The sequence below is a fragment of the Narcine bancroftii genome, chromosome 1 (genome assembly GCF_036971445.1).
Source record: "Narcine bancroftii isolate sNarBan1 chromosome 1, sNarBan1.hap1, whole genome shotgun sequence".
NCBI lineage: Eukaryota > Metazoa > Chordata > Chondrichthyes > Torpediniformes > Narcinidae > Narcine > Narcine bancroftii.
This window is the reverse complement of record NC_091469.1, coordinates 107,571,340-107,598,915: the sequence shown is the minus strand read 5'-3', so window position 1 is coordinate 107,598,915 and position 27,576 is coordinate 107,571,340. Positions and strand designations below refer to the sequence as shown.

The 27,576-nt window shown below is 43.5% G+C and overlaps 1 protein-coding gene across 1 annotated transcript in view; it reads left to right on the top strand.

Annotated features, from left to right (window-relative positions):
• LOC138762259 (probable voltage-dependent N-type calcium channel subunit alpha-1B) overlaps positions 1-27,576 on the top strand; it is a 927,445-nt gene that overhangs the window by 48,285 nt on the left and 851,584 nt on the right. The window contains exons 3-4 of the mRNA XM_069935943.1: positions 25,233-25,496; positions 26,683-26,788. Of these exons, the coding sequence (XP_069792044.1) occupies positions 25,233-25,496; positions 26,683-26,788 (370 nt within the window). The remainder of the gene's footprint in view (positions 1-25,232; positions 25,497-26,682; positions 26,789-27,576) is intronic.

Here is a 27,576-nt window from a genome sequence, read left to right as displayed (position 1 = left end):
AACTTCTTTACTCAGAGAGTGGTAGCCGTGTGGAATGAGCTTCCGGGAGAAATAGTGGCGGCGGAGTCAATTGTATTATTTAAGAAAAGGTTGGACAGGTATATGGATGAGAATAAGATGGAGGGTTATGGGCATTGTGCAGGGAGGTGGGACTAGAAAGGGGTGTTTGGTTCGGTGCGGACTAGAAGGGCCTAATGGCCTGTTTCCATGCTGTAATTGTTATGTTATGTTATGTTAACTTGTTCTCTATCTTCTAATTTTGGAAGTTTAACATTTGTTAAAAACTTGTTCATCTCATTTTCATTTCCTAATAATTCTGATTTATATAGTTTCATATAATATTGCCCAAATACTATTTATTTCTTTTTGATTATAAGTTATATTATTGGCCTTTGTTTTTACTGCATTTATCATTCTAGATGACTCCTCTGCCTTTACCTGCCAAGATAAAACTTTATGTGCCCGTTCTCCTAATTTGTTTGGTTTTTAGTATAGTTATTTTTTTCCCATTCTAAACCTTTCTAAAGTGTTATATTTCAATTTTTTTAAATTTTCTAATAATCTTTATTTTTCTTGTAACCCTGTTCTCTGATATTCTTTTTCCAATTTTGTTATGTTTTTCTTTAAACCATCTATTCTCACTTAAGATTTTTTGAAGAAGAAATAATTTGTCCTTAGATAAGCTTTAAGCGTATCCCATATTAAAAAGCTATTATCAGTAAAAGAAAGATGAGTCTATTTGTCTCTCACAAAAGACCTTCCTTTTCAACAGTGTGGCATTGAGACAGCATCTATACACACTTTCTTGTTTTTCCATTATCACAATAAGAACATAAGAAATAGGAGCAGGAACAGATCATAGTTAAAGTTAATGGTGAATAAAAGTCTCACCAAATATTCAATTTTTACCACTCAACTTTTTAATTGTGCAGACTTTAAAAGCAAATCAATCCTTGTATGAGAATCCTTGAGGAAAACAAATGGTCTTTTACGGGGTTAAGCTGCCTCCATATATAAATCAAATTTAAATCCTCCATAATTGATAGTATGTAGCAAGATTGCTATGGCTACAGCTAGGTTGTAGCTTCTGGTTATAGCCCTAAGGCTGAAGCTCGAATCCACAGGAGAAGAAAGACACACACACACACACACACACACACACACACACACACACACACACAGAGTAGAGTGTATTCAACACTGAGTTTATTCAGCAGTAGCTCTGCCTTTTATAGTCAGCTTGGTCGCGTCACCACCAGGGTGTGGTTTAAGCAGACTGGTTGCAGATTGGTTACCTTGGATGCCCAGGCCCCTCTTGGGTCCCCTGCGACCCACCGGCGGTGATTGGCCAGTTTCACGCTTTGCCGGCAGCTTATGGAAATGGGCGTTTCAGCCCGCACAATGCTTTGCCAGTTGCCGTGTTTGATAGCCATTTCCTGTGTCAGCCTGAGGCGCAGGCCGCGGGCCACTAAACAATGCCCCTCCCCACAAAAACCAGCGATTGGGGCACTGTTTTTAGGAGGCTGACCCCTAGGGTTGGGTGAGTGATGGGCTGGTCAAAGTTCAAGTAGGCCGGTTTCAACCAGTTGAATGTGAAAGTTTAGAGGGGCCAGAGTGCCTAGGTGCTCATGTAGTCAGGACAATATGGTCACCAGGGGCTCCCTTAAGTCCTCGGGCTGTCACAAATTTTCCTGGTATAATTAGGGGTGCGCCTCGAGGTCCTCCATGGGTGTGGTGCAGATGCCCAACAGGACCCAAGGGAGTTTTTCAGCTCATTTAGGTCTGCCTTAAGGTGTCTGTCGAACCTCTCCACCAACCCATTGGGTGATACGCCATGGTGTGGTGGAGTTGTGTTCCCAGGACGTGGGATAAGGCAGAACACAGACTGGAAGTGAATTGGGCCCCCTGTCCGATGTAAGGTGCTCAAGGACCCCGAAACGTGCTACCCAAGTGTTGAGTAAATCCCATGCACATGCTTCTGTATAAGCCTCTGATAGTGGCTCCACCTCTAGCCATCTGGTTGACCATTATGAGAAGGTAACTTTCGCATCTGGATATGGGTAGGGCCCCACAATGTCAATGTGCACGTGAGTGAAGCAGCAATGTGTTGGCTCTAATGTCTGTGGTGGAGCTTTGATATGAGTCTGGATTTTGGATGACTGGCACTGAGTACAAGTCCTGACCCACAGGGCGACCTCTTTGTGGAAGTCGTGCCAGACATACCTGTTCACCACCATTTTGACTGTAGTCTTGATGGCAGGGCGAGCCAAGTTGTGGACTGAGTTGAAAACCCTCCTCTTCCATGCAGCAAGAATGACAGAGCAAGGTTTACCCATTGAGGTGTCACAGTGTAACAAGGCTCCTTGAAAAATTCTACGTTTGATGAAACACAACTTACCACACACAGAGCCATGTTGACTATCCTAAATCAGTTCCTGATGATCTAAATAATTGTATAACTGATCTCTTAGAACACTTTCCAATAATTTTCATATTATAGACATCAGGCTCACTGGCCACAACTTCCAGGGTTACTTTTTAAGCCTTATTTAAACAACAGAACAACATGAGCTACCTTCCAATCCTCAGGCACTACACTGGTGGCTATGAACATTTTAAATATTTCTGTCAGAGCCCTTGCAATTTCTACACTAGCTCCCTCAAGGTCCAAGGGAATATCTTGTCAGGGCCTGGGGATTTATCCATCCTTATTTGCTCTAAGACTGCAAGCTCAACTTTGTCTTTAATCTGTATAGGTTCCATGAACTCACTGGTTATTTTCCTTACTTCTGATGACTCTGTGCCCTTTTCCTGAGCGAATACTGATGAAAAAAAAAATTAAAAACTTCATCATCACTTTTGGCTCCACACAAAGCCAACCACTATGAAATTCAAGAGGACCAATTTTGTCCCTTACTATCCTTTTACTCTTAATATATCTGTAGAAACCCTTAGGATTTTAATTCACATTGGCTGCCAAAGCAACCTCATATCTTTTTTTTTTAACCTTCCTGATTTCTTTCTTGAGGATTTTTCTTGCATTTTCCATACGCCTCAAGTACCTAATTTGCTCCATGTTGCCTGTACACCTCTTTCTTATTCCGAACCAGATCCTCAATATCTCTTGAAAACCAAGGTTCCCTAACCTTGCTTTTAATCTTGACAGGAACATACATTCCTATACTCTCAAATTTTCACCTTTGATGGTCCTTCACTTAGCTCAAAAATCCTTGCCTGAAAAAAACATCCCAATCTACGCATCTTAGATCTTTTCTCCTTTCCTCAAAATAGCCTTTCTCCGATTTAGAATCTCAATCCGTGGCCCAGACATTTTCTTCTTCATAATTAACTTGAAACTAATGGTGTTATGATCACTGGACCCAAAATGTTCCCCCTACACATACTTGTCACTTGTCCTGTCTCATTAACCAATAGGAGATCCAGTATTGCACTCTCTCTAGTTGGTACCTCTATATATTGATTTAGAAAACTTTCCTGAGCACATTTGACAAACTCCAAGCCATCGATCCCTTTTACAGTATGGGAGTCCCAGTCAATATGTGGGAAATTAAAATCCACTATTACTACAACTTTGTTTCCTGCAGCTGTCTTCTCTCTCTCTCTACAGATTTCATGGTCATGTTTTTCCTGTTCCTCAGCTCCACCCATATATCATCAGTAGACAAGCCCTCTGGTCTGTCCTGCCTGAGCACAGCTGCCTCCCTCCTGCACCATGTCTTTAGCCACATGTTAAACTGCATATCCTTTATTTCTAACCTCACTAGTAGGTGGCATTGGTAGCAATCCTGAGATCACAACCCTGGAGGTCCTGTCCTTTAACCTAGTCCCTAACTTGCAGAAAACTGCTTGCAGGACCTCCTCACCCTTCCTACCCATGTCATTGGTTCCTACATGGATCTCAACATCTAGCTGCTCACCCTTCCTCCTGAGAATGCAATGAACCTGATCTGATATATCTTGTACCTTGGAATCAGGGAGACAACATACCATCCAGGATACTTGATCTCTTACACAAAACCTCTTATCTGGCTCCTGTCAATGGAATCCACTATTGCTTCAGCTCACTTTTTTTCCCTTCCTTTCTTAGCCGACCAGATTCTGTGCCAGAGGCCTGATAGCCATGGCTTGTCCCTGGTAGGTCATTTCCCCCCCCCCCCCCCCCCCACCCCCATCGGTATTCAAAATGGTATACTTGTTATTAAGGGAAACAGCCACAGGGGTGCCCTACACTACCTGCCTGTTCCCTTTCCCTCTCCTGACTATCACCCATCTACCCTCCTCCTCCCTCCCAGGTGTGATCGTGTCCCTGTAACTCCTGTCTATCACCCCCCTCTGCCTTCCAAATGATGTAGAATTCATCCAACTCCAGTTCCAACTCCTTAACTCAGCTTGTCAGGAGCTGCTGCTGGATGGACTTCTTGATGCTGACATCCCTGATGACCCACATTCTACAAGAGGAGCATTCCCCTACATTGGCTACCATTCCCACTGTTTATGGCGAGAGGAACAAAATTTATATCTAAAACCTGCCCCCCTACCTGTGCCTACCTGCTGAATCCTTTATGTTCTGCGAACAGTGTCTCTCTTTCTTTCTTCAACTACTAATATTCCTTGCTTCTTATCATTGAAGCTTATTGATCCAAAGCCTCACCAGTATGCATGACTCAGTCCACTTCAAAAATATCCGCTCCTTTGATGTCCGCTCTACTACATGGACATACTCAGCTTCTTCCACCAATCAGCTTCAAGCTGCTGCCTCACCCCTCCCCTTTTTAATTTCGAAATGTTGCCGCTCCACAGGTCACCTGACCTCTCTTGCTCCAATAAGCGTCTTCTGCCTATCTACTCTACAAAAATCTAATTTTTCTCTACCCTATAACCCTCTAGTTTTTTTCACCCATGTTCCCTTCTAAATGTCTTTTGAATGTCCTTGTTGTACCATGCTCTGCCAGCACCTCTGGCAATGCATTCCAGGCACCCACTACTACTCTCTGTGGAGAAAACTTATCTCTGACATCTCTTCAAAACTTGCCTCCACTCACTTTCTAGGGTGGCCATTTCTAACTTACCAAAACAGAGAACATGCAGGCTCAGCGTCAGAAACTCTCTTGGGTAGGGAGGCGGGGGGAGGGAGTGCCGCCGTCACACTTCCCCTCATCACGTATGTCCGAGTCAGCACTTGTGCATGCACACGGGAAGAATCATAGCCGCACATACCGCATTTAATGAGTAAGTGTCGTTTCTGTCACTTAGTTTGTCCTCCATTTGCGGGTGAAGGGCCTACACCCCCAAATGGAGGACAAATTAACATCTGGCTTGAGGTGGCAGTGGATGGAGGATGGAGGGCTCAAAGGCCAGACTGTCCAGTCTAAAAACAGACATCTGGCCACCCTACCTTCTACTGATGTCATCTGGTATTTGCTACTGTCACTCCAGGAAAAATGCGCACTCTATCTCAGCACCTCATAATCTATTAGTGACTTCCGAAGAAAAAAAACCCACGCATTGTCATCTTTGCTTCATGAGGCATGTTCTCCAATCCAGGCAATATCTTGGTAAATCTCCTCTGCACTCTCTCCAAAGCCTCTACATTAGGTTGCACCTGATGTGCATCACTGCTCTTTCCGAGTTTGTCAAGTTTTCCTGAATGGGAGGCTACTTGATCTGGTTGACACTTTTACTTGATGCCCTCCAGATGGCACCAAACTTCAGCTTGAACATAGAAATGTTGGAGGAAAACCCAAATGATCTGGAGTTCATCCAACTCCAGTTCCAGCTCCTTAACTTGGCTTGTCAGGAGCTGCAGCTGGTTGCACTTTTTGCAGATGAAGTCGTCAGGGATACTCACAGTGTCCATAAGAGGTTTGGAGGAGAACCTCTTCAGAGTAGGTATCCCTCGAAGAGATTTCACAATGGAGTAACTGGATGTAGTGAAATATGAAAGTCTGCAAACCTATTGACTTCCTCCAGCATTTCTGTGTTTTTACTACAATCACAGCATTAGGGAACTTTCATGTTTCACTCCAGACTTCAGCTGATTTGGGAACAGGGAAATCCAGACTTCACTGCCAAATGTTTGTGGGCAAATTGCTGCCTTGGAGAGGCATTTCCTTCCACTGATCTAAACCGGGATGGTGGGTTCACCTCACCTTCACATTTCTTGAGCTGAAGGACCTTTTACGAATACAACGGCCCTTAAATCGGAAGGATACTATAAAGAAACTACAATGTAATTCAAAAATATAATTTTAACTGATGGATTAAAAACCATCCAAACATAAAACTGTCGTAATCACGTCAGATGTCCTGAAAATAATGGAATATGTCAATGAGGTTAAAATTTTGTACTTTTTTCATACTTTTTTTTCCAGCGTTCTCATCATTTCCTGCAACAAACTTTTCTTAATGTCCTGATGGAGAGTCTGTTAGGAGAAAATGAAATAAATAATAAAAATTAAGCAAAGATATTGCCTTTTAACATATGATGTTTTGAATTTAATTGAAAACAAGTAATTTTGCTGAGAAAATAAATTTAACAGGTTTTCAAGTTCAAGTTTATGATCATCTGATTGCACAAGTTCAACCCAATGAAACATTGTTTCCCGGTCTTCAGTGCAAAATATGCAGACAGAAATCGCATACAGGCAAATGAAACATATACAATATGTATATACACATATAAAAATATCTAAATATTGTTAAATAAATAGTGGAGTCTCAGAGGGTTAGTGTGAGCATTTCATTCAGTTGTTCGGCATTCTCACTGCCCGTGGGAAGAAGCTGTTTCCCAGCCTGGTTTTAATTTCTAAAAATGTTTACTTTTTAAATTTAAATTATTAATTTTTAAAATTAGTTTAATTTTATATATTTTTTTAAATTTAATTTTTTAAATTAAATTTTAATTTAAAGAATGTTTTTAAATGTTTAATTTCGACTTTCAACCCACAAGCCCATGCTACCAATTAACCTACAATCCCTGGTACTTTTTGAACAGTGGGAGGAAACTGGAGCCCCCAGGGAAAACCTACGCAGACACGGGGAGACACATACAAACTCCTTGGAGACAGCGTGGGATTAACACCCAGGTCCCAATCGGTGGTGCTGTAACAGTGTGGTGCTAACTGTAATGTCAGCCATGCTGGCTCTGATACTCCTGTATCTCTTTCCCCATGGGAGTAGCTAAAAGATGCTGTGTGCGTGGTGGTAGGGGTCCTTAATGATTTTGCATGCCCATTTCAGACAACTGTACCGGTAGATCACGTCGATGTAGGGGAGGGAGACCCCAGTGTTTATGAGCACTCAAGTTGTAATTTACTGTACGGATCACAGTCTTGCCATTTTACTACTGTGTTCTTCCAAAGATGTAAATCATTAACAAACCCAGGCACCAATTCCAGAATTGCAACATCCAAACAAAAGATTGCTGTTAAGATTTTGTCCAAAAGTTGATAATTCATGGAATAATTGACTTGACATTCATTAGATGTCCAGTTAGTTTCCACAGATGGCACGAGAGGAGAGAGCAGGAAGTGGAGGGGAGATTTGAGACCTGCAGTTGAGGTGAGAGCTGGGCATTTTTGGGTGAACACAGAAAAGAGTGTGGTGTCCAGTGGAGTGGCTATTTTTGAGAGGGGCTGCAGTCAGGTTCAAGTGCTGCTGGTGGTCTGAGTGTGGGCTTCAGTGAATTCTGGGTTTTGGCGAGGAGGGTAAGGAGCTAGGTTAAGCTGAGATGCCTTTTTTGAACTTCTAAAGCTTGTCAGACCTTTCCTCAAAGATTTAAGTCATGTCAGGTCAGGCTCCTCCTGCACAATATTGGAGCTCAGGGAAACTGCCGACATTCCTGGTGACTCCGCGTGCAGGATGTGGGTCCACTGCAGATCCAAGCAGACCACAGGATGTGTGTCAATCACAGCTCCTGGCTGTCCACAGGATATGTGTCTGGCTGCAGTTCCTGACAGATCACAGGATGTGTGTTCAGGTGCAGCTCCTGGTGGACTGCAGGAAATGTCTCAGGCTGCAGCTCCTGGCAGACCACAGGACAGCACTAGAGCTGCATCTGGATCCACAGGGATTGCAGCATCCACAGGGCTGGGAATGTTGTGGACAACACATTTTGTGAGTTGGTCACTCCATAGGTTAGAGCAGCAGTGGGCACGTGATTCAGGCAGATAAACTGCACTGAGTGTTAGATCATTAGGGGAAGGCAGCAGTGGCCAAATTCCTGGCATGTGGAGGGCTCTGCTGCACAGGAGAGCAGGAGAAAGTGTGGCAAAGGTGCAGTAGTCAGGGATTCCAGTGTAAGGGGAGTAGACAGGAGGTCATGTGCCCACAAACAGCACTCTCGATTGGTGTGTGATATGCAAATGTGCTGGAGAAACTCAGAAGGTCACGGATCATCCACCATAAGTAAAGAGTAACCAACACCCGAAACAGTAGTATTGTACCTTTACTTCCTATCTGCTTCCTGCTGTGTTTCCCCAGCCCATTTGTGTGTTGCACTACAACCACAGCATTGGCAGATTTTCCTGATTAACTCTCAGTTTGTGTTTTGCCTCCTTGGGGAAAGGGTCAGGGATGTCTTGGAGTGGCTGCAGGTCATTCTGAAAGGAGAATATGAATAATCTGTTGTGGTGAATATAGGTACCAATGGATATAGGGAAAGAAAAGCAGGTTGAGGTCCTACAAGTTAAATTTATGAGCTCGTACATCATTTAAAACACTGGTCCTCAAAGGTAATATTCTCAGGATTACTACCTGTGCCATGTGCTGGTCACAATAGGGATTCCAAGATAGTTAGGATGAACTTGAGCAGTGGTGCAAGAGGTAGGGTTGCAGATTCCTGAAGCATTGGAACTACTTCTGGGGGAGTAAGAGCCAATACAAACTGAAGGTTCAAAACCTAGGCAGGTCTGGGATCAAGGACCCAGAGGGACTGCTTGCTAATGCTGTTGGGGAGGGTTTAAGCAAATGTGGCAGGAAGATGGGATCTCAGGCAGAGAGGCAGAGGGAGGCAATGCATAGACCAGGGCAGGAGTTAGAGAAGACAATGTGGAAATGGACTACCACCAAGTCTGAATCAATAGACCCAAAGATTACCAGATTCTGAAAGGATAATAACCGTGGGTGGCACAGTTAGTGTAGCGGTTAGTGCAACACTATTACAATGCCAGTTACATGGGTTTGAATCCAGCACTGTCTGTAAGCAGTGTGTACGTTCTCCCTGAGCCTGCGCGGGTTTCCTCTGGGTGCTTTAGTTTCCCCCCACCCTTCAAAATGTACGAGGGTTATAGGTTAATTGGGATATTTGGGCAGAACAGGCTTGTGGGACAGAAGGGCCTGTTACTGTGCTGTATGTCTAAAAGAAATGTGTAAGGGCACTTTAGATAGATGGCCGTGGTAGTCAATAATCTATGTAAGAGGCAAAAAAAATCAAAATGTATATAAAACAAAAACTATTTTATAATCTAACCCCTCTCTTGTGAAGATATGATTAAACATATTTGTTCCATTAATGCATGAAAGAAAGGACAACCAAAACGTAAAATGGGATCCAATAATCTTATAAATGCTGAAAATAATTAAGGACCTCATGAATTTAGAAAATTAAGGTTCATTACATTAGTAGAGCATCTAATATTTTCCAGAGCCAAGCATGCCATCACATCAGATAACCATTGAGTATGTGTAGGAGGGACAGCATCCTTCCAGCTCATAAGTATAGGCCTTCAGGCAGTAAGAAGAGCAAAGGCAACTACATGGGATTGTTGCACATTTAAATCAACTGATTGACTTACTCCAAATAGGGCAAGAATAGGACTAGGAGCCAAATTAGCATTAAGAATGAAAGAAAAGGCACGGAAGATACTTTCCCAATATACTGGAAAGTGAGGAATGTGACCAAAACCAATTTGAAATAACGTATCTTCTTCAGTCTTACATTTATGAAAAATTAGAATAAAATGTAGCCAATTGAACTGTGGAGAAGTAAGCTCGATTAACTACTTTAAATTGCAATAATGAATGTCGGGTGCGTAGAGAAGAGAAATTAACCAATTTCAGGGATAGAATCCCATATTGTATCAGAAAATCCTTGTTGAAAATCTTGTTCCCATTATTTCTTAGTCTTGTCCAGAGAATCACCACTAGACATAAATAATAACTCAGAGCGAACGGATAACAACTTTTTTTAGTATTTTAAGATTATAAGTCTTCTCTGTCATCTTTAATTCCAAATCTTGAGGGAGTTTTAATATCAAGGAATTTAAAAAGCTCCTAATCTGTAAATACCTAAAAAAATGTTTCGTTAATTTAAAATTTGGAAGATAATTGTTCAAAAGAGGCTAAATTTTGCTCAATAAAAAATCTTGGAAAGATTGGATACCAAACTCTGACCATTGACAAAAAAACAAAAATCTTGTACCGAAGGTAACAAAAAAAAGGAATAATGTAAACGAGGACTGACAAATAAAAATCTGTGGCATCCAAAATGAAAGCAAATCCTCAACATATGTTTAACAACAAAATTATCAGTTAATTTAGAAGCAGAAATGGGTAATGGAGCTCCAACTAATGAAATGAGGGAATAGTTCTTGGTAGAATCAATTTCCAATTTAATCCAACTAGCAACATCCTGTCTGCTCTTATGTCACCTTTATTTGTCATTCATACCATAACGACTAAAGCAATGCACAGTAAAAATGAGATAGTGTTTCTCCAGGACCATGGAGCAGATTTACATAATTAGGAGTTATATATTGTCATAATACAATAAAAATCCATGATATACTAGTATACATTGTGTGATGAATCTGTGTCATGCTGTCAGTCTTTCGCTGTACTTAGTCTGCTCTACTAAAGACACTCCCCTTGGCAATAACTGTGTACGCACCCATTATCATTCCTTATTTTACTACTGAGTTTCTACTAATAAAAGCCATGATTCCTGGTTAACTACACAGCTTTTAATTTCTTCATTAACTGGCACTTCAACATGTTCTAGGAATTGAGGAACCTGTTGCACAATCTGGACATGAGGGCTCAAATGGTTCTTCCAGATGGCAGAAGGAGAAAGATTTAAAAGAGGGGTGTGAGAAGTCCTTCACAATGTTATTTGCCTTCTGTATACATTGTGTGTTGTCGATGTCCATCATGGTAGGAAGAGAGACCCCAAAAATCTTCTTCGCCGACTCCATTATCTTCTGCAAGGCCTTACGGTCCGAGGAGGTACAGGTTCCAAACCAGGAGGTGATGCAATTTCACAGGATGCTCTGAATACATCCTCTATAGAATATAGTGAGGATGGAGGGTGGGAGATGAAATTTCCTCAGCCTTCGCAGGAAGTAGAGGCCCTGCTGGGCTTTCTTGGGTTTGGAGCTGGTGTAGAGGGACTAGGTGAGATTCTCCGCCAAGTGCTCTCCATGAAACTTGGTACTCTTGATTACCTTAATGGTAGAGCCATCAATGATAAGCGGAGAGAGATTCCTCCCCCCACCCCCCCCCCCCACCAAACCCCCAGACCCTCCTGAAGTCGACAACCATCTCTTTTGTTTTATTTATGTTCAGATGCAGGTTGTTGGATCTGCGCCAGAACGTTGACTCTCCCTTTCCTCTCCCTTTTCCCCATCTCTCTCTCTCTCGCCCTTCCCTCTCCCCATCCCTCTTCTCTCCCTCTCCTTCCACATTCTTCCCCCCTCCCCATGCCCCTCATCTGCTGCCAACAGATACACCTTCAGTGTGTCCGCCCCATGTGGGTTTTGAACCGTGCACCATCTCTGTACGTTGACTCATCATTCTTGCTGATAAGGCCCACCACGTTCGTATCATCAGTAAACTTGACGATGTAATTCGAGCTGTCATGAGTCAGCAGAGTGAACAGCAATGAACTAAGTACGCAGCCCTGGGGGTCTCCATGCTTAGAAGTGCTGTTCTTGATCCAGACTGCCTGAGGTCTCCCTGTTCGGAAGTCAAGATTCTAATTGCAGAGGGAGGTGTCTAGACCTAGCAGGCTCAACGTCCCTATCAGGTACTGAGATATGATTGTGTTGAATGCTGAAATAACCATATAACTTCCATCCTGACTGACAGTTGTCCACCATGACTCTCTGCTGTCTATCTTCCAGCCATCTCTGAACCCATGTCACTATCTCTCTATTAATCTCTAGTGACTGAACCTTCCTTATTAACCTTACATGCTTATCACAATCCTTACTAAAATCCAAATAGATCATATCAACCGCTCTACCTTTAGCATGAAGTTAATAAACAGCATTTGAACACACGGATCCTCTCTGTCTTCCTTACGATAGACAAGATTAAAGAGTTTCATGTATGTTACACTTTAAATGTATTATTACGTGACAATAATGGATCCTTTACCTTATTTTCCAGGTGGGTGAGGGCGAGATGGAGGGCGGTGGCAATGGTATCATTAGTAGAGTGGTTTCATCTATTTGTGAATGGCAGGGGGGTCCAGTGAGGGGGCAGCAAGAGCTTGATGAGCCTCTCAAACCATTTCATGGTGATAGAAGTGAGTGTGACAGGGTGGTAGGATACTGATGACTTCTTCGTCACGGGGACGATGGTGACGGTCTTGAAGCACGTTGGAATCACGGCACTGCTCATAGCTGTCCAATAATATAATCTAAAATTAGGCAATACCAATCCCCCTTTCTTTTTAGGATTTTGAAGGAAAGTTTTATTAAGGTGAGGGCATTTAATTCTCCAGGCAAAGGAAGAGATAATAGAATCGAGCGAATCAAAAAAAATTTTGGGAACAAAGACAGGAACAGCTTGAAAACCATATCAGAACTTAGGTAGGATATTCATCTTAATAACATTAATATGTCCAATTAAGGACATTGAAAGAGGAGACCACTGAACTAGAGATTTCTTAATCCCCATGGTATTCCAAACAAGGTAAATGAATTTGTGCAAATCAGTGCAAAGGATTGTGATTAAGTAGTTGTTACGGAAACATGGTGGCAGGGAGGAGATGATTGGGATGCAACCATCCAGGTAATTTGCAAGGAGAGGCTGCAAGATGAGGGAGGTGGGGGACACTCTTTCAGTGGGGTACTTAACTAAATTTTAGGGGACTACTGAGAGTATCCACAAGCTCAAGATCAAATCATCGAATTCCTGGCCACTATCTGAGGCTGAAACCAAGTATGATCCTCAGTGTCGTTGGTTCCCAGGGACAAGCACCCCAGATGCCACCAAGGATGACTGTGTTCACTCTCGTAGCAGTGATGGTCACTGATCCTGCATCAACTCTCTGATGCTGAAACCTGAATCAGAATTTGTTGTCATGAACATGTCACAAAATTCTATGTTTTGCAGCAGCGTCACAGGGGCAAATATTACTATAAACTACATTTCTTAAAAATAAATAAATTAGTGCAAGAGAAGAGGAACTGTGGTTCACTGTCCCATTCAGAAATCTGATGGCAGAGGGGAAGAAGCTGTTTTTGTAGCATTGAGTGTTCGTCTTCAGGCTCCTGTACCTCTTTTCTGATGGTAGCAGTGAGAAGAGGGTATGGCCTGGGTGGTGGTGGTCCTTGACGATAGAGGATGTTTTCTTAAGGCACTGGCTCTTGCAGATGTCCTTGAAGGATTGAAGACTAATGCCCATGATGGTGCTGGCTGAGTTCACAACTCTCTGTAGTTTTTCCTGTCCTGTGCATTGGTACCTCCATAACAGGTAGTGATGTAACCAATCAGAATGCTCACCATAGTGCACCTGTAAAAATTTGCAAGAGTCTTTGGTGACATGCCAAGTCTTCTCAAATTCCTCATGAAGTATAGTGACTGGCGAGCTTTCTTCTGCATCTGTGATATCTCCTGACTCAACTACTCCACATCATTCTTGGTTACCTGACAGTTTCAGCCCTCCATACATTCTGTCCTATCTCACACCATCCCGTCCAACCATTCCCCTGAACTCAATGGCCTCCACTGGCCTCTGCTTGAGTTACTCCTCAGTGCTACAACCTTATTGTACATTATTTAAAATCTTTCCATAATCCTCCCCACCCCTCAGTGTGAGAGTTCCTGCAACCTTCCAACCCTGATCTTCCTCCAGGTCTGGGCACTTGGGGAACTTACACTAAGATGCTCTGACTCAATCATCCTTTTATTGGCCTCAGGTTCGTGGTCTATAATTTACCATGAAAACCCCTCTGCCTCTCCACCCCCTTCCTTCTCTTAGACTGATCTGTAATACTTCCCCCTTTTGACTAGACCTTTGACCATTTGCGTCATTAAATGTTTGAAAACTCTTGCCAAGCATCCTGAGATGTAGAGTAAGTTAGGTCTGGTAGGGTAGGGAAGGGTTAGATTGCTGTTAGACTCAGTCAATTGACACAACATCATAAGCTGAAGGGCTTGTTCTGTGCTGTAATGTTCTATTGATATCTCACCCTATCAAATACACAACACAAATAAAAGTTGTTGTTGTAAGAAGAGCTGAGTCAAGTATCTATTGGGTGTGAGTGAGTTAGGTGGTGTGTGCCACAGGTGGTTCACCTTTTATTCCTGGCTCATCAATTACCTGCCATCTGTTTTGATCATAATAACAGGTTTACATTGTGTGTTTTTAATAATGTTTTGAACAACCTTTTCCCACCTGATTCCAGCTACTTATTTTGGCTGCATTCCCAGTTTGTACATCATTCCTTTGTTGTGAGGCTCTACTGCAGAACGAACACAGCAGTGCCTGGTGGTACTCACTGAAGATATCTGCTCTGTTTCACTTTCACAAGGGGAATCAGATTTCAGATTTATTGTCAGAGTACATACATGACATCACATACAACCCCGAGATTCCTTTATCCTGCGGGTGCAGCAGAATAACCACTAATTGGTCATGCAAAAAAAAATGTACACGGAGTAAATATGTAAATAAACAAAGAACTGTAAACAGATAACAAAATGTAAGCAAACAGACTGTGCAAAACACAGAGAATTTTTAAAAAATCAATAAAGTGCAGAAGTAAGAGTCCATAAATGTGTCCCTGATTGTTTATTGTTGAGGAGTCTGATGGTGGAGGGGGAGCAGCTGTTCCTGACCCTGGTGGTGCGAGTCTTGTGGCACCCTTTCCTCTTTTCTGATGGCAGCAGCGACAATAGGGCGTGTGCTGGGTGATGTGGGTCTTTGATGATTGCTGCTGCTCTCTGTTAGCAACGTTCCCTGTAGATGTCCTTGATGGTGGGGAGGGTTTTGCCTGTGATGTCCTTTTGCAGGACTTTACGCTCAAGGGTATTGGTGACCCCCTACAATGATGTAGCTGCTCAGCACACTTTCCACCACACATCTGTAGAAATTTGCCAGAGTTTCCGATGTCATAGTAAATCTCCACACACCCCTGAAAAAGAAGAGGCGCTGAGGTGCTTTCTTCACTGTGTTGGGTCAAGGAAGATCCTCTGAGATAAGAACTTTAATTTGCTCGCCCTCTGATCCTCCACTGATCACTGGATTTTATATCTCATGTTTTCCCTTCCTGAAGTCAACAATCATCTCCTTGGTTTTGGTAACATTGAATTCAGCGAAGTTTTAAATCATCACCCTGGATGGTGACTCATCACCCCTTTTTACATGATGGCTTCATCAGCGAATTTGTAGATGGTGTTGTCATACTGAGCCACAGAGTCATAGGTGTATAGCAGGTAGAGCAGGGGGCAAAGAACGCAGCCCTATGATGCTATGCACTAATGGAGATTGTGGAGGAGATGTTCTTACCAATCCTCAGGATCCAATTGCACAGTGGGGTGTTGAGTTCCAGGTCTTGGAGTTTGCAGATGAATTTTGAGGGGTTGTTGGTGTTAAATGCCAAGCTCTAGTCAATAAAGAACATCCTGATGTATGCATCTTTTCTGTCCAGGTGTTCCAGGGCTTTATGTTGAGCCAGTGAGATAGCAATTGTTGTAGACCTGTTGCTTTGATAGGCGAATATTAGACGTGAACTGATCTGCTTCAGCACCAGGCTTTCAAACACTTTGTCACTGTTGATGTGAGTGCCACTGGTCAATAATCATTTCGGCAGGTTACCATTCTTTGGGCATTGGTATGATTGATGCCTGTTTGAAACCGGTGGATACCAAGTCCTGCTGGAGTGAGACATTGAAGATATCTCTGAACACATTGACAAGTTGGTTGGCACAGATTTTTAATAATCGGCCGGGTACTCCATTCAGACTTGATGCTTTCTTTGGATTCACTCTCCCGAAAGCACCCCGCATGTCATCCTCGTATGCAGACAGGAGAGGATCATCAGGAGACATGTGGGTGCACTGTGGTGGTTCTTCCTTGTTCTTGTGGTCAAATCAGGCATAGAAGGCATTCAATTCATCTGGGAGTGTAGTTTTGCAGTCTCCTAGAGCACTCCATTTGGTTTTGTAGCAGGTTATGTCATTTAGGCTGTCGGGTCCTCTGCTTTCAAACATAAGTTGTGAACTTCACTGAAAACATAAGCATAAGTTGTGAACTTCACTGAATATTTATCTGTGATTGCCTGCTACCGTGTTCCAGTACAATGAATAACTGGGATTTTAATTATTCTTGAAGCATGTCATTTTAACTTGTGACACATCAGTATTATTATTTTTTTTAAAAACGTGGATTCCAAAGACATTTGGATGGTGCTCACCCACTGAAGTCTCTCCATAATTTTGTAGTTCCCCAATGATTGTGGTCCAGCCTTTCCCTTTATCCTCTCTTCTAACTAGAAGCTCAGGCTCTGCCAAGAAAGCTGAATTGTTTTTGACTCTTCATCACATGACATTTCCGTTAAGAAAATAACGTTCCATTTACAACTTTGAATAGTTTGTGCATAATACAGGTTGCAGAACTGATGTTTGTTAAATCCCACCGCTGCATCAGTGAATTTCTTCAGTTCGGTGATCCTCTATTATCAGGTGAGTTCTCGGATCTGTTTTGATGATTTGCTTTGATTTCAGAAAAAAAAACATTTCTGTGAAATGTTATCAAATGGTTTTTCAAACATGACATCTGCATTAAACACATATCACATAATCCTGATTTCTCTGACTCCGTGTTGTAATGCCACAGCCAGCCAGGACTTGCTTAATTTTCACCAACGTTATGCTCCATTATAAATTAAACAGGCAAAATTTGACAAATTCTATATTGCCACAATCAGTGGAAACCAAATGACTCTGTGATTCCCACACCATGCCACGACCAAAGGTACTCAGAACAATTATTATATTTATTCCATTCTTTCTACATTATTTATTATTGAAGATTTATTTTCTGTATAGCACATTTTGTTTGCACTTCCTTCTTAACATTTCTCTCTTTTGTGTACGTATTTTGAGTTATTTTTGTTGTTGCACTACCAATCAGTAGAAATTCTGCCTGGCCCGGATGAAAAGAATCTCAGTTTAAGGTGATGATAACCATGTAGACTGACAATAAATCTGAATTTTGTATGTTCCAAAACTAATGAGAAACAACAATCACCATTCTCATTGCTTGCTGTATAGGTCTATCAAATTTACAGAAAATTATTTCAGAAATTTTAAAAAAATCAAGGAGAATATGTGATATAAGTTGCTATGTTATAAAAATAAATCTAGTGGAAGCTTTTGAGGGTCATTTTCCAAATCTGACAGTGGTTATAGCTCTAGGGCTGTGGCTCCGCTTGTGGTCTTGTGCTCTACGGAGGTCCATATGTGTTAACACATAAAGGGAAGATGTTCCACAGAGCAAATTGTTCTTGGAGAAAGGGTATGGTGTTGATGTGAAGAAAAGCTCTCATACTCAGGGAATGGCTGTGGTCTAGGAGCCTCTGGCTGTGGTACAATAGGGCACATGGATAAAAGAAAAATAGATAGTTATGGGCATGAAGTAGGGAAGGGTTAGATGTCGAGTAGATGATAATGGTTAGCACCATATCGTGGGCTGAAGGGCCTATACATTGCTGTAATGTTCTACATGTGGTGGTTTCTTCAGATGGGGATTAATTACGTAGAACTTCATAGCAGTGTGAAGGGAATGTAAACAGAAAAATAGGTGCAGGAGTAGGCCATTTGGCCCTTCATCCCTACACCACCATTCAATATGATCATAGCTGATCAGCACCCGGTTCCTGCCTTCTCCCCATACCCCTTGATCCCCTTAGCCACAAGGGCCAAATCTAACCTACTCTTAAATATTGACAAGGAACTGGCCTCAACTACTTCATGTGGCAACGAAATCCACAGATCCACCACCCTTTTGTTTTCTTCATCTCAATTTTTTCCTCATCTCAGTCCTAAAATACTTTCCCCTGTGACCCCTGATTCTAGTTTTTCTCAGCATTGGAAACAACTTACCTGCGTCTAGTCTATCTAAACCCTTAAGAATTTTATATGTTTCTATAAGATCCCTCCTCATTCTTCTAAATTCCAGAGAATACAAGCCTAGTCTATCCAACCTTTCTTCGTATGCATCCCTGGTATCATTCTAGTGAATCTTCTCAGCACCCCCTCCATGGTGAGAAAGTCCTTCCTTAGATAAGGTGCAGCGAAGTCAGGTGAGTGGAAGTTGGACATAAAAAAGGGTTTGACAATTTTGGTATTACATGAAAGCCCCCTTACCCCTGTCCCTCATTCCCCCCACCGCCAATGATCCCCTAATTGTCCACAGGAATTAGAAGAGAAAAGATGTATGGAAATCACAGATTGGTGCAGGAATAACAAGTTTATTTTAGCTGGTGAGTTTTGTTGTTTGAAGCAACTTGTAGATTACCTTACCAGAGAATTGTTTACATGACCTCCTCATTAATAATGAGGCTGTGCAAGCATTTGATGTGCCAATGGAGGAGAACTCCAGTGATCGTCATTCTATTAGTTTCAAGACAGTCATAGAAAAAGATTCACATCCAAAATTGGGGCAAGGCTAATTTTCTAAGCAACAAATGGGAATTTTCTAAGTTGATTGAAAGGGGCCGTTTTTAGGTAAAAGGGTTTCTGGCAAGTGGGAGGTCTTCAAAAGAGGGAATGGGAGAGTTGAGGAACAGAGTGTGCCTATTAGGGTGAAGGACAAGGCTAGCAAAAGATGGGAACCCTGAATGACCAAGAGTATTGAGGCTCTGGTCAGGATAAAGGTGGCATATGTCAGGTATGTGCAGCTGGGAGGGTCAGTGTGTACACGGACTGATGAGGGAGGATCAGTGTGGCATGGTGCAGGGGAAATTCATCTTTCACAAATTTAATTGAGTTTGTGAAGAAGTGACTAAGAGGGCAAGATGGTAGGTTGCCCACATAGACCTTTGAAAGGGTTTTGCTAATAGTTAATACTGTGTGGTTACAGTTAGGATCGTGGTTTGTGCAACGCTATTACAGCACCAGCGACCGGGATTTGAATCCGGTGCTGTTTTTAATAACCATATAATCATTTACAGAGCGGAAACTGGCCATGTTGGCCTTTCGAGTCTGCACCGGTTCACTGATTTTATCCGCCCTCTTCAGGCATTGGTCCCGGTAGATCTTTATTCAATAGCGATTTATATGTTCTACCCATGTCTGTGTGGGTTTTTCCCAAGTGCTCCATTTTCCTCCCACCCTTCAAAAATGTACAGAGTTGTAGGTTAATTAGGTGTAATTGGGCAGCACAGAGTCATGGGCTGGAGGGCCTGTAACTATGCTGTGTGTCTAAATTTAAATTAAAATTTAATCCTGCATGGCAGACTAGTCAGGAAGGTAAGAATGCTTGAGATCCAGGGTGCATTGTCCAATGACTTGGTGGAAGGAGTCAGAAGGTGGAAGGCTTCTTTTTAGTTTGAAGGCTTGTGACTCGTATGTCGGAGGGGTTGGTGCCGACATTAATGACCTGAATAAGAATGTGGATGGCAGCATTGCTGGCGTGGTGAACAGTGAAGAAGGTTTTCCAAGCTCACAGGAGTTGGGACATCAGATTGCAGTTGGTTAGTCCACAATGTGTATTGTGCACAGTTCAGATCGCCATATTGGAGGAAAGATGTGATTAAGTGAGAGGGGTTGAAGAAAAGATTAGGGTTAGGGGAGCTTGATGAGTGGGGAGAGACAGGATCTGCCAGCGAAGGTGATGGTCTTAGATACTTTGGATCCCTGGGTTATGGCTGACCTGACTTACAGAAATCTGGCATTATCCAAATTCTCCCTTACATTTATAAGGCATATTTCAAGCAAGTAATAAAGAATAGTAAAATGTTTACTGGTACTCATTGATGACTGGATGAAGTATACATTCCATTAGTTTAATTATGGGCACTGTTAATACAATGAGTTGAATGAATTATAGCAAGCGTTTGCAGAGTCACAGACCATGGGGCACTTTAGATAAATGACTTTTGGAGAAATTGCCTAGTGAATGTGTCTCAGGACAGACTCTTGAGCAACGAATGGACTGGCCATACCATTTACGCAGGGACTGGGTAATGGACCTGATGTCGCAAAGGGGATTAGTGTACGTGGGGCGGTATCTCTATAGTGTGCCGAAGGGCGCATATCTGCACTGTACAACTCTAACTTGAGAGAGAAAGAAAAATAGGAAAGTGTTATCAAAATAAAAAGAAATCTTGAATAAATAAAATCTGAAGCATTGTGATTCCATGCTTGATAAAACTGATTTCAGCGCCAGATATTGCTTGGCAGTAATTGGAATAAATTGTGTTGGAAACGGATGCAATTACACTTACATGGACACATCTATTTTCTGGAGGGTTTACTGCATATCTGTCACATCAGCATCCAATTGATTTTTTTATTTATTTACAGCACAGTAGAAGCCAATTCTGGCCATTTAAACCCATGCCACCCAATTACACCCAAATTAACCACTGTACATTTTTGGAGGGTGGGAGAAAACTGGAGCACTCAGAGGTAAACCCATGCAGACAAAAGGAGAATGTACAAACTCCTTACTAGATATTGAAACACCATTCTCAGTGATATGTGGCACCACATTGAAATTGTTAACAACTATATTAACTGTGTCTCAAGGGCTGGTCACTGCAACATCTTGAGGAGCAGGTAAAGTCACACAGCACTTCACATCCATTTTCAACAACTGGCCTTTGAGGGTTATAGCTGTGAGGTAGGGAAGGTTTAGATTGTTGAGTAGGTTTATGTAAGTTGGCAAAACATCTTGTGCCATAGAACAGGTACTGTAGTGTAATGTTCTATGTTCTATATTCTGGGGTGGCTGAAAGCTGGTCTAAAAAGATTAATTTTATAATGTTGAGAATTGTCAATTGAGAAGTTGAGGCTAATGCTTAGTCCAGGAAAGGAATCTCAAGAAATGGCATCTCTGATAACCCACTTAGCATTTGCAAATTATTTTACTTTATTTCTACTGGCAGATTCACCTCTGTTTTTCTTACTGAGATCATTTTGTATAATCGTGGGAGCACACTATCTCTGAAATAGTCCCATTAAAAGATTCAAAAAATTTTTTCTATGATTTTTTTTCTGATCTTGTCATTGAAGATGTTTTGAAATTATGAACTTTCTGAAGGCATTGGTGCCATTGCCTCGTTCCAGTTCATCAAGCGCAGGGCAAAGCACAGAGTGCATCCAACCTGCCCACTGAGAAGGCTGAGGAACAATCTGGTCATGCTGCATGAGACAGAGCTCACGATCCCAAAGGGGGTGATCAGTGAGCTCTGCTCTAGCAGTGAAGACTTTCCAGACAGTGTGAGGCTTTCAGAGTGGATGACAGATAAACATCAGTCAGAGATTCAGCTCCTCCTTGTTCCATAAGACCATAAAACATAGGAGCAGAAATAAGCTATTCAGCCCATCGTATCTACTCAGCCATTTAATCATGACCTGATACATTTCCCCCTTTGTGCTGTTTCCTGGCCTTATCCCCAAAAACCTTTGATGTCTTAGCTAATCATCGGTAAGCTGGGAAAGATTATTAATGAGAACACCAGTGCAGGACCAGCACTCATCAACTCTCCTTAACTGATCAAGACACCATCTCTTCATTCAAAATTGCCAAAGGTATTACAGAATTATAATGAAGGAGTTCTCAGAAAAATTAGTCAATTTCAATGTGGTGCAAAACGTCACTCAGAATGGTGTTTCAATATCAGTAATTTTCACTCATCGACATTTCAAATTTATCTATATAATTCTTACAAGTGTCTATGTGAATAAATAAATGTTTCCACTGTTAAACTTAGACAAGCATTATTCTGTGATATTGCAAAATATTTAGCAACATGCCAAGTTAAATACAAATAATAGCAAGGTCTTAGTACAAGGTTCTACACATTTGGTGGTTTGAGTTAAATAGTCTTGGTTGGTCATGCAAATTGTAACATTAGCTTCAAATAAATCTGGTTGTTTGGCACAGATGTTCTGATGTTGGAAGAAACCCATTAGAAATTTGAGAAAAGTCAAAGAGGGTAGCTCCATATTTACAATATCTCAGCTTTGTGTAAAATATTAACATTTCCTTGGTTCCAAATTAAAATATGTTGAGGGAACACATAAACTGCAGCTAGTGGAGGAACATAGCAGGAAAGGCAGGTCCGAGCAGAGAATTAGTCAGTCAGTATTTCGGTTTAGGCCTTGTGTATGGAAGGGTTGGCTGCAGGATGTACTAGGTCAGCGAAAAAGATAAAACATTATCTGTTACCATCACTATTTAGGCCATTATTTGACATATTTCTAAGCTGAAGTCTAAATTCTCAATTGAGGAGGTGTTTCTATTTATAAACAATACAGTCAAGATGAAGAGTATTTGAGTTGGTGTGTATAATGTCCAGTACTGCCAATGGACTAAATTTAAATTGGATTGTGGAAAATCTCTGAGATTACTGGTAATTCTGATGTGTTTCCTTGGATAATTGATTTTTGCATCACAGGGATGCAGGTGGGTGGGGCCGAGAAAGATGGGGGAATAGGTGGGGGAGAGAGCTGTGGGAACAGGTGGGTGAGTCAGGCAGAGGGGGGTGGGTAGAGAGCTGAGGGGTGAGGAGAGAACTGGTGGAACAGGTGGATGAGTGTGGAGAGAGCTGGGGGAATGGGTGAGTGAGGGGGAGAGAGCTATGGGTGGGGCAGAGAGAGCTGGGGACAGGTAGGTGATTGAGGCAGAGAGCTGGGAGGACAATGGGTGGGTGGAGAGAGAGTTGGAGGATGAGTGGGTGGGTGGGGAGAGATATGGGAGGATGAGTGGGTGGTGAGAGATATGGGTGGGTGGGTGGGGAGAGAACTGGGAGGATGGGGTGGCTGGGGCAGAGATGGGGAAATGGGTAGGTGGGGCCGAAAGAACAGGGGTAATGGGTGTGTAGGTGGAGCAGAGAGCTGGAGCAATGGGTGGGTGGGTGGAGCAGAAAAAGCATGTGGGTGAGTTGGTGCTGGAGCAGAAAAAGCATGGGGGGGTGAGTTGGTGCTGAGGCAGATACAGTGGGGAGATGGCAGGTGGGTGAGGTGGGGGTGTGGGGAATGGGGGTGTGGGGAATGGGTGGGTGGGGCAGAGAGAGGGGGACCGGTTGGTGGAGCAGAGAAAGGGGGTGGGGCGGGGGGGTTGGTTGGGTCAGAGAGAAGGGGGAGAGGGGCAGAGCTTGGGGTCCAAGGCCCGATCAACCACGATCTTGTTGAATGGCGGAGCCGGCTCGAGTTTTTGGAATCCCAGTCCTATCCTATTTCTTGCATTTTCAACTATAAATCTGACAAGGAATAACTCGACCTCGGTGTTTTATTCTTAGAGGAATGGAGAAATGGTATCTTCTGGTGTGGAAACCAGAAACATAGGGAGGAAATGCGAAAGTATTAGCTTCCACACCTTTCCTTTGGCTCTTTCCATCCGACTCCCAAAAAGATTAGATACCAGGGTGATAGGAGCTCAACGACCAGATTGGTGAGCATGTCAAGAGTTGGAGATAAGCTGCGGTACAGAGGATGCTGGTGGCGGCGGTGGACGAGCAGATGAACCAGCCTGACGTTGGTGGGACCATCTCGGGCTGAGCGGAAAGCAGCGGCTGGTTTTTTGAGAGGGACTTGGCCAGTTCTGGTTGACACCCTCACTTCACATTCACAGCGACATCGTTTCCTAGTCATTGTGTTCGCGTTCTGTTCGCTTTTTAAGTCTGGCGACGTGCGTGTGGAACATCCCAATGGCGTTCTCCTCACTACCTCAGTCCTCCCCGGGGTCTCCCGCGGCTGGAGACCCCACAGTCTCCTTCGCTCAAGCCCAATCCCGCAATCCTCAGTGGGACACCAAGTGGAATAACCTCTCCCTTTCCAGAGAGCTTATTCCATTTTCTTTTCAAAAGGCGCATTTCAATTTCTTTCTGGAATCGCGTCGGTGTCCCCAGAGGCGCGAGGATTCTCCCCCCCCCTCTCCCCGAACAAGATCCGCTTCCTCGCTGGGAACTCTGTTGGAATCGGAAGGACGCCCAGTGAACCCCGGGTTCAACGAACGCTGGAGAAAGGAGAAGGGATACCCCGGCCACGCGATGTCCATGCTGGGTCCAGGAATGGAGCGACTGGGAAGGGACCAAGTGAAAGTTGCGGACTGTCTGAAAGTTTCATGCAGCGAGCGAGGTGGCGCGCGGGCACGCCGAGGGGCGCCCCATTGCTCTCCGTGCTCGGCGCGCGTGCACGCCGGACACGCCTGTCTTTGTTGGGGCTATTTTGGTCACGAACAGCACCCCCTCCCCTCTGGCCGAGAAGCCGCTCTGAGCTCTTCCCCGGGTGGGAACGACGCAGGCGACACTGGGGATGCTATTTCATCTTTCCCAATGCAGGAGCGCGGAGAAAACTCCCTCCCAATGGAAATGGGAGAGAAAGGTGGAGTTGTTCTTGTTGATTGGCTTGCAGGGATCACGTGGGCAGGGTTCTATAAGGAGCCCAGATTCGCAAATTGGTTACTTTGAGCGTTTTGAAACTGACAACCGCCCGTGTCGGGGGCTCCCGCGCAGAATATAGAGCAAGACAAGGAAGCGGTGCATTTTTCATACTCGCTCTGGTGAGCGAGCTGTTTCCCAGCGGTTCCTCTGGATATGTGCAGAACCCATTGGAAGTTATGGGCATGAGACCGAATACTTGCGTTGGCGCTGCTTAGATTGCGAGAAGATTGACATTGCACGCAAGGCAAGCTCGGTCCTTTCACTGACTCTCCACCCGCAAGCAGGAACATGCGGCCAATGCGTGTGTGATGCGTCTTCGCCCCGTGCCTTATCTGAGGTGGGATTTTAACGTGTGGTTTACTTTTCCAGAATGGCTCGCTTAGGAAACGACGTGCCGGCTTGCTATGGAGGGAGTCCGGCGGGTGGAGGCAGAGGGGCAAACCGCCACGCTGGCCCTCAAGCCGGCCAGAGAGGCATGTACGGCTCGAAGTCGTTGGCCCAAAGAGCCCGAACCATGGCCCTTTACAACCCCATCCCCGTCCGCCAGAACTGCTTGACTGTCAACCGATCACTGTTCATTTTCAGCGAAGACAATATCATCCGAAAATATGCCAAACGAATAACTGAGTGGCCATATCCTTTCGGGACCGAGCCTGGGCGTTGGAAACGGTCGGTTTTTAGGTCGAGGTTCACCCAGTTGTTGCCCGGGCGGGTGTGTCGACGAGACTGTGCTTTGCGCTGCGTATCTCAAGGGAGGCTGTTTTCTCTTCCCATCTCTAATCACAGTCCCTATTGATTCTTTGGAAATGCAGTGGGGCTCATTCATAGGACACGCCGACGATAGGATAAGCTCGATCGTTCCCCCCACATGTGCTTTGGCCCAAACTATTTCAGCCCGACCGTTTTCATTTGCCCCACAATCCAGAACCACACTCCGGCCTCTGAGTCAGACACACCTGCGATTCTTGCAGGATCAATGTCCTGCTAATGTGTCTTGAAACATTTGCAGTGAGATATTATTGCAGTTTGTTAGTTGAGCAGCAAAAATATTTTTAAAAGTACCTTCGTGGGGTGGGTGGGAGGGGGGCGGCGGGAAACACCAGAACTGTTGCGGGAAATCATTCTCTTACCCCCCCCCCCCCGGGAAAAAAATCCTTGTATTCTTCCGGAGAATTCGAAGTCCCCCTTTCTCCCCTCAGCCCCGGCCCGTCTACACCGCAGATGAACAGGGGGAGTGAGGGAGGATTTTCGATCCGCTGAGAAAGTTGCCACAATCTCTCTGCCTGTGCACCGCGGTTAAAATGGTGTTGGGGAGGATGGCGCCGGTGCGGAGGCGCTGTTCACAGCTGCATGGTGCTGAAATGCACCCACGCCTCCACGGCAGGCTGGACCAAAGTCAGGCAGATCGGGCGCCCGGGACACATCGGGCCACGCATAATTACGGGCAGATTTTGTCTAGGTGTCTGGCTAATGGTCGAGTTCCCCGTTCTTAAACAGCGACGTTAAGTTGCGCTGTTACGTGTAGCACGTTTCCCTTGGAAATGCAGTTGCAGGAAAGGCGCTGGGCCAAAATAACTTCACGCCCTCCTCAACCAGGAGGACTTGATCCCGTTCAAAATGCAGGGAAACCCCAGCCTCCCAATTGGTACCAATATTTAGAGTTAGCAGAACCCCAAGTCCTCGATATTATTGCTGAGTTAAAGATGCAGATTCATCATCCTGGTCCCAAACCACAATGAAGTATCAATGCACGTTTAATTCTTTTTATTTTAAAAATAGCGAACTTAATGCAACGTCAATTCACCTTAACCTTGTGTACTCCATTTGAATACATGATATTGGCGACCATAATTGCAAACTGCATCGTTTTGGCCTTGGAACAGCATCTTCCAGACGGAGATAAAACGCCCATGTCGGAGAGATTGGTAAGATTTCAGTTATTTCGGATTGTTTGCCGTTGAAGACCACAATGTTTATCACTGTGTCTCTGACATAACATTTTGGGCTCTTTCATAGTAAAAGCCGTCTGCAGAACTACACACGGAATTTAAATGTGAATCATTTGGAAGAAGCAGATTTGTTGTTTTTGGTGATTCACCTCACCACACCCCTATTCACCTGTCCTCCAAGTAAAACACTTCACAAACTGTGACAGCAGGCTTTCTTCTGCAGAAATGTTCATATGGGAAGTACATTTTAAAACAGCCCTTGCCGATACAAACAACTGAGATGTTATTGTTATGTAAACGAGTATGTTAAATGCAAATGATAGAAAACAGCACAAGGATTTGAAAAGAAAAATGAACAATAGTGCCTGTGTGGAAAACCTCTAAAGCTCATTTCGAGGTAATTTCTAAATGCGTCCAGATGTTAAGAGAAGCCCCTTTCATGCTTTACTACCTGATTGAGGGAATTGTGATGAAGCATAAACTCCAGACCTACTTGTTGTTTAACCCATTACTGTCCACTGTCAACTGAATTAGCCAGACGTCATCTGATATTAGAATGAAAAGACTCATTCATTTTTCAAATCTACCTGTCACTTATTTGAATCAACTTTGTGTAGAAAATGTTAAGTTCAATTCAGTGAATGATTATATAATTGTTTGGTATAATTATCAATTTTATGCACATTGACAAAAGTTAAGAGCTATGCAAGAACATGTTTTTTTTTCCATTGGGGTTAAACTTTTTTCAGTCAACCAAAATGTTC